Below are 16,154 nucleotides of genomic sequence, written 5' to 3'. Positions count from 1 at the left end.
TGAGTGTTTTTCTAAATTAGAGTATCATACACGAAAAGGGAAAAACGAAGACTGAACGCTAATTGTGGGAAGAAGCCGGGAGCCCTCTCTCCCTTATGTTTCACAAGGAACAATTTAACCAGTGCACTTGGGGGACGATGTGAGGGGAATACCAGGCACCAGTCAGTGACGGCGTGTGTGTGTGTGTATGTGTGTGTGTGTGTGTGTGTGTGTGTGGGGGGGGTGGTGTGTGTGGGTGGGTGTGGGGTGTGTATGTGTGTGTGGTGTGTGTGTGTGTGTGCATGCACACAGGTGAGGGTTTGGAAGGCTACAATAAAGCAAATATTGAGACCAGCTTCAGGAAAACCAATGACCACATCACGGGAAAACTGGTTTTTGCTGTTCCATCTGTTTTGCAGATACCTTGTAAGTAGTTCTATGACGTGTAGAGAGCTGCACCTGTTTTCAGAACTGAATCAATATTCAGACACACAGGGGGATGCGCAAATAAGGAGGTCTGCTAGGGTTCCAGCCTTCGCAAGCTCTCCCAGCACTTCTGGACCGAGGCTGTAAGCTGAGCACAGCAGCACCCTCTGGGTGGGCTGTGGGTTTGCTCCGCAGTTGACCCTACGCCCGCGTGTCGGGGTCTGATTGACAGAGAGCACAGCTCATTTTGCTTCAGGCGCTGCAAACGTAGCGTTAACCACCGTCATCAAATCTGCTGGGTCTGGGCCCACTTTCATGAATTAGATTTAATGTTGCCAAAAAGCAAAGCAAAGGGGATTTTGTGTTTCCCTCGGTTCCTGTGGCTTTGCTTAGAACTGTGGTCTCATCCGCCTTCCATTGCCCCTTCCAACTCAACAGGGGCACACAGTCCAAAGGCAAAACCCCTCAAACCCAGAAAGCTGCTGGGCCTCTGCTGGAAAGGCAGGCAAAACGAGCTCTTTCTTTTGCAGCTCCTCTCCTGGCATCCCCTCCTTGAAAGGTGACTGTCCGTACTTCCAGACTCATCTAGAAGTTGGGGGGCAGAGCACGGGGCCTCTGCTGTGTCCATATGTGTGCCTCCTGCCAAGGCTGCCCGGTTCGGGGTCAGCAGGGCATGGGGGCACAGCCCAGGCCAGAACAACCCGACTTCCCATAACTCACCAGTCATCACCGGATCCTGCAAAACTGTCTCCTCCCCGCAGGAGGCGGGACTGAATGCTGATGCCTCGGTGACCTCTGGACTGGAACTGGTGAATGGAAGGCAGCTGAGCAACCAGCTCACACCCTGGTCTGTTCTCAGGGCAGAGGGGAGGAGGCGGGCGTGCAGGGGGGTGGTCTTCTCTTATTACAGGAGGGCACACGCCACCCTTGGCAATGCCTTCATGGTGGTCTTTCCCACCCAGTGAAGGAGCAGCGGCCTCGGTTAGGGAGGTTAGCACTGAACCGCTAAGGCCGCCAGGCCGGGGACACGTGGGCCTTTCCCGTGTGCCACTTAACCACGCAATGCTGACTATTCCCGCAAGTCCTGTGGCCTCTGGTTAACTGGGGTCTGAAAGCAACAGTTGCTCTGCGATTCCTGGCCCACTAGGACATCCTCATTTTAAATGAAATCTACACAGACAAGCCGGTCCTGACAGTGACGGGAGTCCCCTTCGGGGACAGCTTTCTGAGCTCTGCACAGGGGCTCTAACTGCACGTTCTTCTTTGCCACCTGCTCCCTGGGGAGCACTGACCGTGCGTCTCGGCCAGGTTCTGACACTGACAGCCAGGAGGAGAAATGACGTGCGCAGGAGAAGGAGACAAGAATAAACCCTCATGTAAAAGCGCCAAGCAGAAGGATTAACTGGACGAGATTAAAAAACAAACACAAGACAAAACCCATCCCATCAAAGAATAAGCTCTTTGGGAAAACCAGTGACCAAAAATACTTCTCTTTAACTCAAAAGACGGAACTCACCATCCACACTCTCAAGCTAGAAAACCGAGTACAATTTTATTTACTATTAGCAAAATCAACATCACATTGCAAGAGTCCGGGCGGACCCTTTAGCAAAGCAGAAGACAGAATGTCCTAATTCGTCTCCCCACCAAGGAGCGTCACGTCCTGAATCTCCTAGACTCTTTTTCTGTTTAGGGCGTTTGATGCTGTTGACCAACGGGCAAGAGGATGACTATCAAGCTACTCTGGCTAATCGTCTCCTGTGAACATCACAGAGTCCAGCTGGAGAGAAAGCAGACACATGAGTTCTGAAAGCCTGGGATCACTCGTGCAACTCTCCTAAGGGGTGGGGTTCGTGGTCAAAAGAGGCAAAGCTGAGGTAGCAACCAACTTCGACGAGGGATTCTTTGAGAGGGAGGCACCAAGGCTATGACACAAATGCTTTCCACAAGCTCGCTGCAATCCTGAACCCAGAGTGCACACAGACATACGGTATCGCACACACGCGCACATTTAGAAACCAAGGGAAGTGGAAAGCTTTGCAATTACTTAGTATAGTCAATAACAATGGGAAATTCATGCAAAGCAGCTCCCTGCTTTTACCCAAGAGAGTATGGTCGGCTCTCTGGCCCATGTTCTTCAGATGACAGTCCTGATTCCCTGCATCTTTCTGTCTGTAGAGACGGTGCCTTAGGATGCAGGGAGCATTTAGGAAACACTGCCTGATGAGCTCATAGGTCCCTGAACAGTCTGTTGTGCCAGACTGGGCTTTGGGGCTGTCAGTTCCAGACATGGCTCTAAGCCTGCAATGCTGGGGCAGACTACCTGGTCTTCTTTCAAACACGAAATGAAAGGGGGACAGTAAGACGTTTACCCACTTGAAGGCATTTAACAACGTTTTTTAAAATTTGCTGAGTCTCTGTTGCAACACGCAAGCTTCTCCAGTTGTACCACTTGGGCTTAGCTGCCCTGCGGCATGTGGGATCTCAGTTCCCCAACTGGGGATCAAACCCAGATCTCCAGCATTGGAAGGAGGATTCTTAGCCACTGCACCACCAGGGAAGTCCTGAGGGTACTTTATGGTTAACACTAGAGGAGAAACGCCTTCCTGCCCCCTCCTTCCATGGCTCACGTTGACATTGAGCCTCTTAGCGCCACCATTTCAACAGAACCTGAATACTGAGCATCGGTCCTTAATTTCATTGACTATGTTATTCCCAAAGGAGAAGATTCTGTTTAGTCTCTACTTCCCTAGCAAGAACTCCACTCAAAATGCGAAGACTCATATCCTTAATTTCTAAAATAAAAAGATGTCGAATTCTCTAAAATGTATCCAGAGGATCTATTTTCTAGCCTCCTGCCTTGAAACTCTGTACATTTCTTAAAACTAATTTTTCCAGTTTCTATTACTTAAAAAAAATTTTTAATAATATAAATATTTTATATTTTTATTGGAGTGTCATTGATTTAGGATGTTGTGCTAGTTCCAGGCGCTCAGCACAGTGAGCCAGCTACACATACGCGATCCTGCTGGTCAGTCTCCAGGCCGTGACCCCGTGGACTGCAGCCCGCCGGGCTCCTCTGTCCATGGGATTCTCCAGGCAAGAATACTGGAGTGGGTTGCCATTTCCTTCTCCAGGGGGTCTTCCCGACCCAGGGATCGAACCTGAGTCTCCTGCACTGCAGGTGGCTCTTGACCACTGAACCACCTGGAAAGGCCAGGTTTGCGTAGATGTATCTCCTCTCTTTTTAAGACCGTTTTCCCACATAGGCCATTACAGAGTACTGAGTAGCTCCCTGCACTACACAGAAGGTCCTCGTTACTCATCTAGTCTATATATAGTACTGTGTATACATCAACGCCAATATTCCATTTTATCCCTCCCCTCACCAGGTTTCACCCCTTTCTTTTTAACCCGGAAGTTGGGTGGAAAAGCATTTCATTTGTGAAACACGCAATACGTATTACTTAAAAACCTACTATATGTTCAAGAGAAAGCTTGGCACAAACCAGATACACGTCCCCTTCTCATGGGCCAGAGAGCTGGTTAATCCGGGGGCTCAGCGGCATTGACCTCACCGAGAACAACGGCTGGCCCCCGGTGTCGGGTCAGGCTGCAAAGCTTACGGCAGCCACAGATAGGAGAAAATCACTCTCTCCGGCCTTAGAAATATCTCGCTTTCCAACTTGTAATTTTCCAAGGACTTTCGGACCTGCAGGCGCTACCCAGCCACCGTCAAAACCCCTTCTGACCCTGGATCAGGCCACACTAACGCTGTTTTGTTCTTGGACACTCAGCAATTGCTTGGACGGTTGTTGGTGTTTAAGACACTGTGCCTGATGGCCCTGAGGTGCAGGGGCTGTGCTGAGCCCGCGGGACGGAGGAGCCGAGCCAGGGGACGAAGGAGCCGAGCCAGGGGACGAAGGAAACACCTCTGCTCACTCGGCACTCCTCCGGGACGGGCTGCGGGCGGCAGCTGGATGAGGGCGGCTGTCAGGCTGGGGATTTCACGTCAGTTGTCACCCGGCCCCACCTACCCCACTCCGCTGGGGTGTCTGGCCTCAGAGCATGACTCTTCCCTGCGCTGTGTTACTCGTGAGCAGCACCCCAGTCAACACCTGGACGCTTGGAGCGAAGCTAAGAGCTGCCACGATGGATTGAGACACGACTGTGTCCACCCTGAGAAGGACCAGACAGCCGTCCTCAGCCACTGTTTGTAAACATGGGCTGAAGGCTTACCTTCTTGCATTTACTTGCTTGGAACAGATATGCGTTAACCACCTGGTTTTAGCCACTGATATTCTTTCTAATGTTACTACAACTTCACTTTCCCTAAGAGCTTATAAACAATAGCTCTCCACATAACCTGGGAGAATGCAAACTGGGAATAGAAAATAATGCAATTGTGCAACATGGTTGGACCTAGAGGTTATCACACTACATGAAGTAAGTCAAGACAGAGAAAGACAAGCAGTCTAGAGTGAGTTAGCGTTAGTTGCTCAGTCATGTCCGACTCTTTGAGATCCCATGGAGGCTCCTCTGCCCATGGGATTCTTCAGGCAAGAACACTGGAGTGGGTAGCCATTCCCTTCTCCAGGGGACTGAACCTGGGTCTCCTGCACTGCAGGCAGGTTCTTTACTGTCTGAGCCACTAGGGAAGCTCATGATATCACTTACAGGTGGAATCTGAAAAAAATGATACAAATGAATTTACTTACAAAACAGAAACAGACTCACAGACAAAGAAAATAAACTTATGGTTACCAAAGGGGAAAGGTGCAGGGGATAAGTGAGGAGCTTGAGATTAACACACACACAACCAGGTATAAAGTAGGGAAACCAACAAGGACCTACTGCACAGCACAGGGAACTAAAGTTAATACTGGAGAAGACCCTGATGCTGGGAGGGATCGGGGGCAGGAGGAGAAGGGGACGACCCAGGATGAGATGGCTGGAGGGCATCACAGACTCGATGGACGTGAGTCTGAGTGAGCTCCGGGAGATGGTGAGGGACAGGGAGGCCTGGCGTGCTGTGATTCATGCGGTCACAAAGAGTCAGACACGACTGAGCGACTGAACTGAACAGGCCGTATTGAACAAGAATCTGGAGAAATATATACACGTGCACTCGTAACTAAATCACGTTGTTGTGCACCTGGAACACTGTGAATCAACTACACTTCAGTTAAAGAAGAGAGAAAGAATGAGTTTAATTTTGAGGAGGTAGTTTATAGAGTACTTTGGAAAAAAATAGTCTCTGAAAATTAACCTGCACTTGGGTAGATAAAGAACCCACCTGCTAATGCAGGAGACGTGGGTTCAATCCCTGGGTCAGGAAGATTCCCTGGAAGAAGGCATGGCAACCCACTCCAGTATTCTTGCCTGGAGAAGCCCATGGAGAGAGGAGCCTGGCGGCCTACAGTCCATAGAGTCACAAAGAGTTGGACACCCCTGAGTCAACTAAGCACTTAGACAGAACTTTCTGACTGAATACCTCCTATTACAGACCACAAACTATTTCGGTAAAGGCTTTGCCTTGAGTTTAAAACTGAATAAGTCGAACTGAATCATGTTTCTGTATACCTGAAACTAACATAGCATTATAAATCAACTATATTCTAATATGAAACAAAAATTAATAAAAGTTGCTTCTAAAAAAATAAAGCTGAGTATGCACAGTACATCATGAGAAATGCTGGGCTGGAAGAAGCGCAAGCTGGAATCAAGACTGCCAGGAGAAATATCAATAACCTCAGATATACAGATGACACCACCCTTATGGCAGAAAGTGACGAGGAACTAAAAAGCCTCTTGATGAAAGTGAAAGAGGAGAGTGAAAAGGTTGGCTTAAAGCTCAACATTCAGAAAACAAAGATCATGGCATCCGGTCCCATCACTTCATGGCAAATAGATGGGGAAACAGTGTCAGACTTTATTTTTCTGGGCTCCAAAATCACTGCAGATGGTGACTGCAGCCATGAAATTAAAAGACGCTTACTCCTTGGAAGGAAAGTTATGACCAACCTAGATAGCATATTCAAAAGCAGAGACAGTACTTTGCCAACAAAGGTCTGTCTAGTCAAGGCTATGGTTTTTCCTGTGGTCATGTATGGATGGGAGAGTTGGACTGTGAAGAAAGCTGAGTGCCGAAGAATTGATGCTTTTGAACTGTGGTGTTGGAGAAGACTCTTGAGAATCCCTTGGACTACAAGGAGATCCAACCAGTCCCTTCTGAAGGAGATCAGCCCTGGGTGTTCCTTGGAAGGACTGATGCTGAGGCGGAAACTCCAATACTTTGGCCACCTGATGCGAAGAGTTGATTCATTGGAAAAGACCCTGATGCTGGGAGGGACTGGGGGCAGGAGGAGAAGGGGACGACTGAGGATGAGATGGCTGGATGGCATCACCGACTTGATGGACGTGAGTTTGAGTGGACTCCGGGAGTTGGTGATGGACAGGGAGGCCTGGTGTGCTGTGGTTCATGGGGTTGCAAAGAGTCGGATACGACTGAGCGACTGAACTGAACTGAACTCTGTTGATGTGTCCACTTTATCAGTGACATTTCCTAAGTCCCTGCTGTGTACCAAGCAATGAAATCTGGGCTATAGAGAAAATTAAAGGACAACTTTTAACCCCAATCAACTTTTTAGGTCGGGGAAATCGTCTCAAAGAGAAGAAACAATCTCTTCCACTCAGCTGAGTATGAAAAAGTGCTGTCAGGAATGCTGAGCAGACAAGAGAGTGACTCACAACAGGCCAGGGCGCACGCCAGGCGAGACGCGACATAGTACATGTCTATTTTCTCCTGCCACCCGGGGTCGAACGGGAGTCCAGCAAGTCCAGGCACGGAGCCCTGAGGCGGAGAAGATCCTGGCCAGGGTGACCTCTTAGCTGGGACACTGCTCTGAGCTCTCAGACCGCATTCACGTCCCTGCTGGCCTGGACCGTGCAACGACCTTACCCAGGAAGCAGCAGCTACAGGCCAGGTGACCTTCTCAGCTCAGCTCAGACCTTTGCAACTCTGCATGTGTTTCCAGGTGATGCAGTGGACGGGACCAGTCTACTGGTCTTGGAAGGCACACGGTAAAGACAGTATTGGGATCATGACCCCACACGCCTACCTCTTCCTCTATGAGAGTCACCTCTGTCCTGGTGGCTGACAGCAAATGGCATCAGCAACCTTGATTCCTCTTTAAAAGGTGGGAGTACAAGCCAATAAATAAACATTTTATTTTGGCCTCTCTTGGGGCATCTGTTTGCACTGGACAATTGAGAATTGTCTCCACAGATGCAAATTATGTTATCTCATAGTAAGGTGAGAACGGTTCCCAGGTGGCTCAGTGGTAACGAACCTGCCTGACAACGCAGGAGCCACAGGAGATGTGGGTTTGATCCCTGGGTCAGGAAGATGCCCTGGAGGAGGAAATGGAAACCCACCCCAGTATTCTTGCCTGGAGAATCCCGTGGACACAGGAGGCGGGGGGACTACAGTCCATGGGGTTGCAAAAACTTGGACACAACTGAGCATATTTAGGTGAGAAAAAGAAAAAATAAGTAAGTAACAGGATTTTAAGGAAACAAACAAACAAACAAAAATATTGAGGACTAGGACTCGAGTTTATTCTATCACACAGAGAGAGATTCGGGAAGACAGGGCATTTTTTCACTTTTTCTTTTTCTAAACCAGCTTAAAGCAACTGATGTCTGCTTATGGACACAATCTGAAGGGGAAAAATTCAGGTAGCAGATTGGAAGAATTTGGGTCAGCTGCAACTTTTACTTTAGTTCTGTCATTAGCTGTTCAAGAAATCAGGATGCAGCTTCAGTGTAGGACAACTTTTAGGAGAAGCCTAGTTGCCTCCCTGGTGGCTCAGACGGCAAAGAATCTGCCTGCAATGCAGGAGACCCAGCTTTGATCCCTGGGTCAGGAAGATCCCCTGGAGGAGGGCATGGTAACTTACTCTAGTATTCTTGCCTGGAGAATCCCATGGACAGAGGAGCCTGGCAGGCTCCATGGGGTCACAAAGACTCGGACATAACTGGTTGAACTCAGTCCGGGGATGCTCCTGTAGAATCTCCTCTTCTGTGTGAGGAGCCCAGAACCCCGAGATGCATCCCAGCCTCTCCTCTGCACTCCTCTGCTCCTCACATCCTGAGGTCTGTGCCCTGTGACAAGTCCACACCCACCTCACTCCTGTCTTCAAGGCACATTAAGTCCACTGAATACAGTTTCTAGTCCACTTTCCACGTCGCTACAGGGAGGGCAAATCCCCTTCAGTGACACGCCTCCACCCCTTTAAAAAGCATCCGGACTTTCTGCAGGATGAAGACTGTGGCCCCCACTTTTGGTCTCCACTGCATCCCCATGGCTGGGACAGGAAGTGCTCAGCTCAGGCAGTGCCTCTCGCCTGCCTCTCCGGCCACATCCCCTGCTGGTCTCCAGTTCCTCTGCCCTCCCGCCTCCCGTGTTCTGCATGGCGTGGCATCCTGTGTCTTAGGAGGCTGGACCTGCGAGGGCTCACACCTACTCTCACCACATCCACCTGGAAAGCCCACCTCATCTTTCAGTCCACACAGCCCCTGACCTCAGATGAGTCCACACGAAGCCCCAGCCATCCCCAGGATCCCAGGGGCTCAAGGCTGGAGCCTTGAGATGGGAATATCTCAAGGGATATTGACCACAGCAATACAGGAATAAACCTGGGACAGGAACACTGCAGGTTTCAGACTCAGGGGCACACGGTCAGCTTTTGGGGGAGGCCCTGATCTGATTTCACATCCATCCTGGGTACCACAGGCTTTGGCGGCTGTCATAGGTGCCCAATGGTGAATTACCACATCCCTTCCAAAGACTGATTATTTATTGTTTCTACGGGGGACTAAAGTTTTCCATTCACAGATTGGAAACTACTTGGACTTTATGCCCCGAAACTATTCGTGATTCTTTAAAAATGAACCCCTGGCCAGACTTGATTTACATCTAACCAGAAAGCCATGCTTTCCTTTCTTCCTTAAGCCACAAACAAGCATAGTTTTAAGGGACATTCAACTGGGTATTCCCTGATGCTCAGGATCCTGAAACGGTTAACATACTCACTAAAACAGAGAGTGCGGTTCTGGTAAACACACGGCTCAACTGTTCAGGAGGAAAACCTGTGAAGTTCGAGTGTTTCGAGCACTTCAGAACTGCCCCTCCCGCCTCCCGGCCCACGCCCCTGACCACCCATCCATAGGATTTGGCAGAGAATATAATAATTTTGAAAAAATGATGAAGGAAGATAAAAGCGATGAAAATGAAACATGGCTGATGGTTAATCTCCGCATCTTCAAATGTCACGCAGTTCTTCAACGAATTTAAAATACCATTGAAGTGAGATGACTCTCTTTAAATATTTTATCACTGAAATGCTGTAAGATTTCTTACACACACATTACCACATTTTTCATTTAATTACTGATCAAATGCGTGAGTTGAAAAGACTAAGATCTTGCGATAAAGCAGAATAATTTGTGAGATGACAGCAAACAGGCCTGTGCGTCATGTTCCTTTCCATTAAAAAAAAAAGAAAAGCTCTTGGGTAAAAGGCAGAGACTTGGGTGAACAGAACTCTCCTATTTCTTGTGGTTAATATAGAAACCACACAGGTCCCAGGGCTGGCATGTAAACCTTTGAACACTGCATCTATGAAGTTCTGGTGTCTTTTCAAATTTTCAGTAACATTTCTTTTTGCTATATTTATCACATTTTCCAAAATATGAAAATGTCCCTTTTCTTTTAAATGTTGACTACATGTGAAAAATTAACTCTGGTTCTATTACTTCAAACTATGCCTTTATTAGCAACAGTTGTGCTGCGTTGTCAAGAAGAATTTTAAAACGAAAGTACCAAATTTGGAGCGTAGACACATCTGTTTTACTTTGCAGTGTGTTTTATTGTTTTATTTCTTAGCATATGAATTCACAACTATCTTATAACTGAAGACTAAAGAAAAAACATATGTTGGTAAATCTGATTTCTGCATTTTTTTCATTCAAGGGAAGTTGCCTCCCTCAGCTGTCTGCCAATAAGTAATAAATGCACTTGGCAAAAAGTTTATTTAAGTTGGCTTTATTAAGCCAACAAAATACAGAAATCAAGTATGGGACAGGCAGAAAAATCTGTTCCTTTGAAGTCAATAAAAATCCATCTCCTTAATCCTTTTTTTATTCCAAGCAGTGGTGATTTTTCTCAGCTGACTCACTGGGAACCTTGATTTAGCTAATCTGTCTTGCTTAGTTATCTTTCTTCTCCAAAGCTTTCCTAAAGAAGCATCCTTTCCCCTTGACAACCATCATCTTTCATGCTTGCACAGTGTGCGTTTGGTTATGCACATACTCTAGTTAATTCTGATAGAGATTTAAGAATCAAGTTTTTTATTACTCTCCATATTTTATAAGAACAAAAACAGCAGTAGCTTGCAAGCTGAAGCAAAAGGTACAGAGAAATGATTAACAGCAGATAAGGCAGCCCCAGTGTGGCCCCACGTGTCCTTCCTGGCCCTCTGCCTCAGCTTTCCATCAGGGTCAGCCACTTGTTACGGCCGTCAGTCATGACTCCTCCACGCCCCAGTCCACCCACTACGGAGCTACAACTCAGCCAGGACCACACAGGAAAACATGATCAAGCTGGAAGATGTCATGATTAGAAAAGAAAGTTCTTCTCTTTTGCAAAAACAAAACCATGGATGGACTTCAAGGCACTCAAAGGTTGGGATCATTTAGTCACTTGGATGAGGAAAGGATTCCTTACCTAAACTAAAGAGCACCAAGAACTTCAGACACACGAACTCTCGTTGATCAAACTGTAGAGAACGAAGCTTTGCCACCAATTCCTGTGCATGGCTCATGAGGTTGTTGAGCGTGGCCCCCGCCTGTGAGGCTATGACGGAATAGTCTACCTGTAACACAGAACCACGGCGTGTTAGTAGGAAAAACTGCAGGTGTGGAACTGGCAAGTCTGGTACATTGACTACTTATTGAGACTTTAAACACACATATATACACAGACATGGGGCTTCCCAGGTGGTTTAGCAGTAAAGAATCTGCCTGACAATGCAGGAGACTTGGGAAACACAGGCTCAATTCCTGGGTCGGGAAGATCCCCCAGAGGAGGAAATGGCAACCCACTCCAGTATTCTTGCCTGGAGAATCCCATGGATGGAAGAGCCTGGTGGGCTACAGTCCATGGGATCTCAAAGAGTCTGCCTCCTAAACAGCTGCAACAACTAGCTACCCTAACGCAATTATTAACACATCACTCTCTAAAGACACAACGATCTTCTTTATGAGAAGAATAATTTCTTGATTTGAAAACGAAAAAGGCTTATTTTCTTCTCTGTTAAAAGAAGGAAAAAAAAAAAGGAGCAGCGGAGGCATCCATCTCAGACTATTCACAAGGACACCAAAAGTTCGACCTACAATAGCAAGTTAAGATGTTGGGGTGGCTGTCAATGGCAGAACCGGCTTTGCTGCTGCAATTACGGCATAATGGCAGAGCCCAGTTGGTACCTGCCGCCCCCATCCTTTTCTTCACTGGCGGGCTCTCAGGCAACCAGATATTCTTTTAGGTGCATTTAATATTTGCAGCAGCAGCAAATTTGTCTGGGAGGCAAGTCCTCATCTGCCACTCACCCGGAGCAGACTGTATTAAATTTTTATATTTATTGACATTTCATTACCATAATTGACTGCACTTGCTTCTCTAGGAGAAGGCACAGGGCTGCCTCCTAAGCAGGAGAATGAGTCCCTCGAGGAGAATTTGCAATTAAAAATAAGGCAGAATGGATTTTGTGTGTGTGTGTGTAAATATGATGAGTTGAATTTTCAGCTTTAACTAGAGAATACTGGGTGCACAGAAACCTTTTTTCGAGGAAAAATTATGAGTCAGTGGAAAGACGCCGCCCCCAAAGGTGTCAATCAGTTTACAGAGAGTCAACTGTGCATGAAAAAGCCCCAGTCAATGGGTGTCCTCGGGAGGCCCCGCATCCCACCACACCGTCCTCCGCGCCTGGGCCAGGTGCCCGCCTCTCCCCCTAAATTCCCACGTCAGCTGCTCTAAGTGCTCCTGTGACTTCTGTCTCAGACCGAGTGAAAGGAAGGGCCAGCACGCAGGCGGCCTGAAGCCTGAGCCGGAGGCAGAGGCCCAGCGGAAGGATGGATGCCACAACCACTGCAGGGTCACCCGCCGGGCACGCCCAGGGAGGCCCCACCCTCCACTGGACCAGGTCCCGACAGGAGAACTTCCACCTCCAAGGACGTTCTTCTTACTTAACAGGGGCGGCTCAGCTCCAAATCCCTCGGGGACTGTACAGGGTCCACCTACTCCTCCTAATGAGAAGAATATAAATCCTACAGGGACAAAGTGAGGCAGAGCAGGCAATGGCAGCCAGGGTCAGAGGTGGGGGGCCCGGGGCAGAGCAGCAGGGAGGGCGGGGCCTGTGGAAGTCTCGGGAAGGCCCCGTCCTTTCGCGCCCTCCTCTCAGTGAGGCGTTCTGCTGGATACCAGCAAGGGGCCACCCACGCCCACCACCATTAAGAAACGAGAACAGCTGGGACATTACCAACTTGGAATCACCAGCTGAAAGCATCGTCACTACAGCTCAGAATGCACGTAACACAGTAAAAAAAGTCACTAGTCAGCCCTGCACCTGGCAAGTGTGCTAAAGTGGCCACAGACGCTGCTACTGGACATGGGAACGGCGGCCCGCTCCAGTAGTCTTGTCTGGGAAATCCATGGACAGAGGAGGCTGGTGGGCTGCAGTCCACAGGGCCGTAAAGACACAGACACGACCGAGGGGCCGAACACACGATTCTTTTTTATTATTAAGATGGGGTTGAATCAGTTCTGCTGTGTGTGCGGTTCTAATAGGTAGGCAGTAACTTACAAAGGAGATCAGTTCCTGGGTGTTCACTGCAAGGACTGATTCTGAAGCTGAAACTCCAATACTTTGGCCACCTGATGCGAAGAGCTGACTCATTTGACTCATCATGCCAGGAAAGATTGAAGGCAGGAGGAGAAGGGGATGACAGAGGATGAGATGGTTGGATGGCATCACCGACTCAATGGACATGGGTTTGGGTGGACTCTGGGAGTTGGTGATGGACAGGGAGGCCTGGCGTGCTGCGGTTCATGGGGTCGCAAAAGAGTCGGACACGACTGAGCGACTGAACTGAGCTGAAAGTTACAAAACTAAAACTTCATAGTTGCAAATGAAGTACATTGTAACTGGAAGGACGCTAAATTCATTTTTTAAAGAGATGGGTAAGTTAAAACTTGGGAGGTGTATATAGATCAGATAGGTCTGAAATAAGTTCAACTGTCAGAATTTCATACTTGGAAACATAAACACATTCTAAGAGAAAGGAACTGAAATGGTTTCACGCGACTCTGTAGTGAGGTGGACTTCGGGAAATCAATTGGCACACCAGCAACTTTATCGCTATATATTTATATACAGGCTAATGCGTGAGCTCAAATATGCTCATCAAGTGGGGGCTCTGATAACCTCTCCTTCAAGGATAATTTATCAAATCACACGGCTCTGAAGGAGGAGCAGTGATTTATTCCTGAAACAGCGCCCAGATCTGCAACTTCTTTACATTTTATTACAAACATAATTATATTTTCATTGTCGAATGTGGAGTTTGCGCTCACCGCAGGAGCAGCTGGCCTTGTCTTTTATGTACTTAGTAAAATTAATTTATTACTCCCTTACCCGGAATCTTTGTGCCATTAAATTCAAGGGAGATATTGAAGAAATACTATAAGTGGATGTCCCCTTTGGATAAATTTCGCTCATCATAAAGGGAGCAACAGTTTTAGCTAAATTGCTTTCCGTTCTGATAGCTGAAATTTTTGATGACTTGTATGCTGGAAGATGCCTGTCTTTTTAATACGACACGCAATAACAGAAGATAATGAAAAAGGTGCCAGCAGGCCCTTCCCATAGGAAAATGTTACAGCGGCTGTTCATTAGCGACAATATGTAAACACTAAAAGCAGCGTCACTTCAAAATCCTCGGTTGCTATTTCATATATGCACTTTCAGCCATATGTTTTGTGTGCATGTGGTTTAAAAATACGGAAAAGAAATGGATTCTTATCACAGTGACAAGATGCTAAATACTGATGTATAGAATTGACTTGGCGATGCTTAATGTTACTGACAATCACTTTTTTCCTTTTGGCTTAAAAAGGTTATTTAGTGCACTCTTAGAGAAGCCAGAAGAAAAGACAGCATTAAAATAGCTAACTTCAGGGTTAAGTAAGAAGTTCCCTTGTGATGGCAAAACACGAAGCAGCAATAATTGATCCTGAACACGAGAAACGCCAGCCACTCCTTGACCATTCTTGGTTTGGAAAATCGGAGGAAGAGGGCACTTTCTCTACTTTTTACATGGTAATTGCCTTTACCCAGGGTCAGCACTTAGCGCAAAATGAAACGTGAAATGAGGAGCATTTCTAAGAGCAGGAATGGAAGTGCTCTGAGAAAGAACGGCACAAACCCATTTGATTTCTGGAACTCGGAAGGACAAAATCAAATTAATTTGTGGGCTGAGTCTTGTTCTTCTAATGGAGCTCCCGTGGGGCCCGGGAGGGAGGGGGCTGGGAGGCGGGCTGTGATGAGGCTGTGAAAATGGGTACACTTCTTCCAAAGACCCGGGTCACAGGCTGGAAATGCTCAACGGAAATTCAAAAGATCAGGAAGTCAAGCCCACTGAGGCTTGATTCTAGAAAGCCTTTTTCTCAGGAGCCGTGCAGGAAGCAGGGGCCAGGCAGTGATGGTGGCTGATCCGACCTGCAAAAACTCTGAGACAGTGCTTGCCTTTAACTTGATTAGGAACATGTGATTTATCTATAATTCAGCAAATGATGTGGAAACAGCCTTTCACTTTCAAATATGCACTGCCGGGCTTTCACAGCACATAAACATTTATGGTTGGATGTAAAAGATCACGGTGCCTGAGTTCTGAGGCCTGCAGCAACCTTCAATACAAGCCTGGAACAGCCTCCCGGACTAATCGGGTCTCTGCATCCCTCCCATCCATTTCAATAACCCACAGAGAACAGAAAACGGAGTTCAAGAACCAGGAGGGACAGGCCAGAACCCGGTGAACCTGGAATCAGGTTCACTAGGCAGACTTTCTCTCCTCCCAGGTGTCCAGAAGGCCAGGTGTCTTTCTTCCCTCAAGGCTTTGCTCAAATCTCACCTTCTGAATAAGGCTCAGCCAACCTGTCCCGTTAACACTGCAACCCACGGGTCGCACAGCAGCACACCAGGGAAGGACGCCAATCCCCTTACACGGCAGTCCCCTTTTTTTTCTTTTAACTCAACAGCACTTTGACTTTTCACATTTATTAGGATTACTGATTACTGTCAGCTTCTCCTGCTAAAGCGTTAAGCCCCTTTATCGTTTGAGTACTCTGCTGTTTTGGTCACTAATATATGCAAAGCCACAGGACAGTGACCGAGGGACCCTGCAGGATACTTGTGGACCAAACAAATACCCATTCACAAAGGAGCAGGAGCTCACGGCGACTTCCTGTTTCCATCTTCCTTTTCGATAATGACTGGCTAGGGGAGAGGGGGACGAACCGAGCGAATAGGACTGACATGCACACACCCACCTGTGCAAAACGGATGGCTAGTGGGAAGCGGCTGCAGAGCTCAGGGGGCTCAGCTCGGCGCCCGTGACGACCGAGAGGGGTG

The 16,154-nt window shown here is 47.8% G+C and overlaps 1 protein-coding gene across 3 annotated transcripts in view; it reads right to left on the bottom strand.

The window, feature by feature from the left end:
- The window catches only part of NR5A2 (nuclear receptor subfamily 5 group A member 2), a 125,370-nt gene that overhangs the window by 32,123 nt on the left and 77,093 nt on the right, over positions 1-16,154 (bottom strand). For all 3 annotated transcript variants that reach the window (XM_018060819.1, XM_018060818.1, XM_018060817.1), the window contains one exon: positions 11,195-11,342. In XM_018060819.1, coding sequence (XP_017916308.1) covers positions 11,195-11,342 — 148 coding nt within the window. The remainder of the gene's footprint in view (positions 1-11,194; positions 11,343-16,154) is intronic.

This window comes from Capra hircus, chromosome 16 (genome assembly GCF_001704415.2).
Source record: "Capra hircus breed San Clemente chromosome 16, ASM170441v1, whole genome shotgun sequence".
Taxonomy (NCBI): Eukaryota; Metazoa; Chordata; class Mammalia; order Artiodactyla; family Bovidae; genus Capra; species Capra hircus.
The sequence above is the reverse complement of the archived record's forward strand: the minus strand, read 5'-3'. Positions and strand labels throughout refer to the sequence as shown.